Here is a 3135-nt window from a genome sequence, read left to right on the forward strand (position 1 = left end):
ATTGAACCAAAGTCGGTAACTGATCCAGTAGAGAAGAAAAAAAAAAAAAACAAACACAATACACGACCTTCCTTAAAGGGGATTCTCATCATGGACAATAGGGGCATATTGCTAGACTATGCCCCCATTGTCCTACTGCTGGAACCCGCACCTACATCGAGAACGGAGCCCAGCAAGGTGGTGTCTGGTCCGTCCACCACCAAGCCAGCTCCCCATAGAAGTGAATGGGAGTGTACTGCGCATGCGCGGCTCCCATTCATTTCTATGGGGCTGACAGAAATAGCTCAGCCAGCTCTCAGCTATTTTCGCCAGCCCCATAGAAAATGAATAGAGGGGCGGCTGGGCATGAACAGTGCACCCTCCTTCACTTGCGGGGCTCCGTTCTCAAAATAGGTACGGGTCCCAACGGTGGGACCCGCACCTATAAGACAATGGGGCATATTCTAGTGATATGCCCCCATTGTTCAAAATGAGACAACCCCTTCAACATTTCTCATTAACTTCCAAGCTACTTCTAGCCGTGACCCAAAAATTTTTTTAAATGAAAACTTGTGTGATGCCACCCTTACAAAGTTTAACAGGCTTTGACAGTCATAGTCTATCTACAGATTCTAATTGCAGCTAATCGCTCCACAAAAATGGCAGCATAAAGAGGTTCTGTAAAGAAATCATTGAATGTGTGCAAGTGACTGATTGGATCAGTCAGTTCATAAAAAGATACCACTCCCTCATCATAATCCAAGTATATTCCGATTTCATGTGTCAAGTTATAGTCATCTATCTCTTCTCGTTCATAATCATGTTCTGCATACATCTCATCAAATGGATCGTACCAGCTTATGCACCAGGACTTGTGATTGGTACCCATACGCGATGTATGGCCACTTCTCTTTATGCTATTATAGGTGACACCTAGAGACCAGTTTCCATCATCAAAGACTTTGACTTCCCAATAATGTTTTCCTGTACAAATTTTTTTAGTGCTTAATACTTGCTGTGTATAGAATCTCTCAGGAAGATGGGGTCGAAGTTTTTGCCTGGAAGAATACATTACCTCTTTGAAATCATGGGACAGTGCAAGATTAGGGTCTGCTGTATTAACATTCAGGATTAGATCAGTAGAATCTTCCACATTAAAGTCACACTTTTTCTTCATTTCTGTAATAAACTCTGAAAAACTACATAAAGATCGGAGCAAGGTAACAATAATAATTTCCTCATCCAATGTTTCTGCGTAAATTGTGGGTCTAGAGAAGAGTTCATTATCTACATTAATACCAGTTTGCTTGAGGAGAGTTAAATGATCTGGAATTTTACAGATTTCTTGAATCTGAAGCTTTTTCTTGTGCAGCTCATTCATTTCTTTGTCAAGTCTTTGAATTTGTTGAGAATGGTTGCTGGAAATCATCTCTTCCCGATTGGCAATTTCATCCACCACTTTATTTTCCATTAAGTTCAGTTCTTCTCGGAGGCCTCGGAAAAGAGCAGAGACTCTGTCTTTTAAGAGAAATGACTTTTCTCGATTGTATTTCTTGCATTCATCCAGCTTCCAGAATAGATTTTCGATCTCCTCAGTTTGTGAATTTAACTTCTTTATTGAACCCCATAAGTTTAATCTCTTTTTCTCACCAGCTTCACTGAGAAGTTCTACTTTATGATTTTGGTGCTTTTCCTTGACACTACACAAGGCACACAACAAAGACTTATCATCGGTGCAAAAATACTTAATCAACATGTTATGGTCGGGACATTTTTGGTCCTCTAGAGAAGCAGTTGGTTCAATTAAGATGTGATTAGCCGACTTACTGTGACTCTTCAGATGAAGTTGGCAAAGTGAGGCTTCACAGTGTAGGCAGGTTTTTTCAGCCGTTGCCAGAGAAGTCACACAGTATGTACAGTAGATCTTGGTTCCTTCTGCTTGTTTAGGATTAGAGCAATAATGTTCAACTATATTACCCAGCTTCAGGTTCTTCTGCAGGACAGGACGAGTTTTGAACTCAGCTCTACATTCAGGACAAGAGTACATCCCGGGTTTCCCCTGTTTTTCCAATGAAATAGTAATACATATTTCACAGAAGTTATGGCCACAGCTTAGCATTACAGGATCTGTGTATAAGCTGAGGCAGATTGAGCAACTCAGTTCATGACTTAATCCAGAAGAAGCCATGTGTGTGCCTGATGAGGGGAAAAAAAAAAAAAAAAAAAAAAAAAAAAAAAAAGTTATAATACAGGACACACCAATAATAGTCCAAAACAAACCCTGGAATGTCTAAGCTCCCAATTAAAGATCTCAAACACTATAGTGTCTCCTCCCTCTGTAGCTGACCAGCTAGGACTTGTCCTAGGTTGCTGGTATAGCTTATATGTGTATACAGCTAAACCTGCCAATAGCCCTAATACAGTTCCTATGTTTATGTGCTAAAGGCAAAAGGAAAGTTATTTACTTTGACATGTTTTGGATGTCATAACAGTTATATTTTGTGTTCACAGAAGCAGAAAAAGATAATATGCCTTTAAGATTCATTTTGTAGTGTAAGGTAAGCTCAGTGACACAGCAGAAACAGAAAGCATAATATTATTCTGTTGTCACGGGGCAGAAGTCTAGACCCTATAGTGGCAGTGAGGGAATCTCATCAGAGGAGTAAATATACAGCTGTACAGGCGACAACAGATAAGTGTTATAAGCAAATACAGGCCATAACCAAATGTGGCAAAAAACTGTAGTTGTGAACTATAAGTGACAGATAATAAAATAGAGCTGCCCGCACCACTGAGACTGATTAAAACTATGTAGTGTCTATGTATAGATAGTGATAAGTTATGAAAACGGTTTTAAAAATAAATGTAACGTTTTATTTTTGAAAAAACAGTACATAATCCAAAGACGTATTTATGTCCAATTGGACCATCAATTAGTTTGCTAAAATAGTAAACGTTGACATGTACTGTGAGGTCATTTGAGATATAGTTGAAGTCTAGACCAATGCCAGCCAGACAGCCTATCTGGGAATTCCCCCAGCTCCTGCTGCTAGAATCATTAACCAAAGACAGGAGCTGAAGAGACATTCACTCCACTGAGAGCTGAGTTTTATGGGAACAAGAGGCCAAAATAGGTAGTTTAAAACAGTTATATGT

General features: G+C 39.6%; 1 protein-coding gene across 1 annotated transcript; it reads right to left on the reverse strand.

The window, feature by feature from the left end:
• Nucleotides 1-598: 598 nt before the first annotated feature.
• On the reverse strand, nucleotides 599-2167 carry LOC120995315 (E3 ubiquitin/ISG15 ligase TRIM25-like). Its single transcript, XM_040424439.1, has one exon. It carries the CDS (start codon nucleotides 2165-2167, stop codon nucleotides 599-601), a length of 1569 nt encoding a protein of 522 aa, XP_040280373.1.
• Between the last annotated feature and the right edge of the window lie 968 nt (nucleotides 2168-3135).

This window comes from Bufo bufo, chromosome 3, assembly GCF_905171765.1.
Source record: "Bufo bufo chromosome 3, aBufBuf1.1, whole genome shotgun sequence".
NCBI lineage: Eukaryota > Metazoa > Chordata > Amphibia > Anura > Bufonidae > Bufo > Bufo bufo.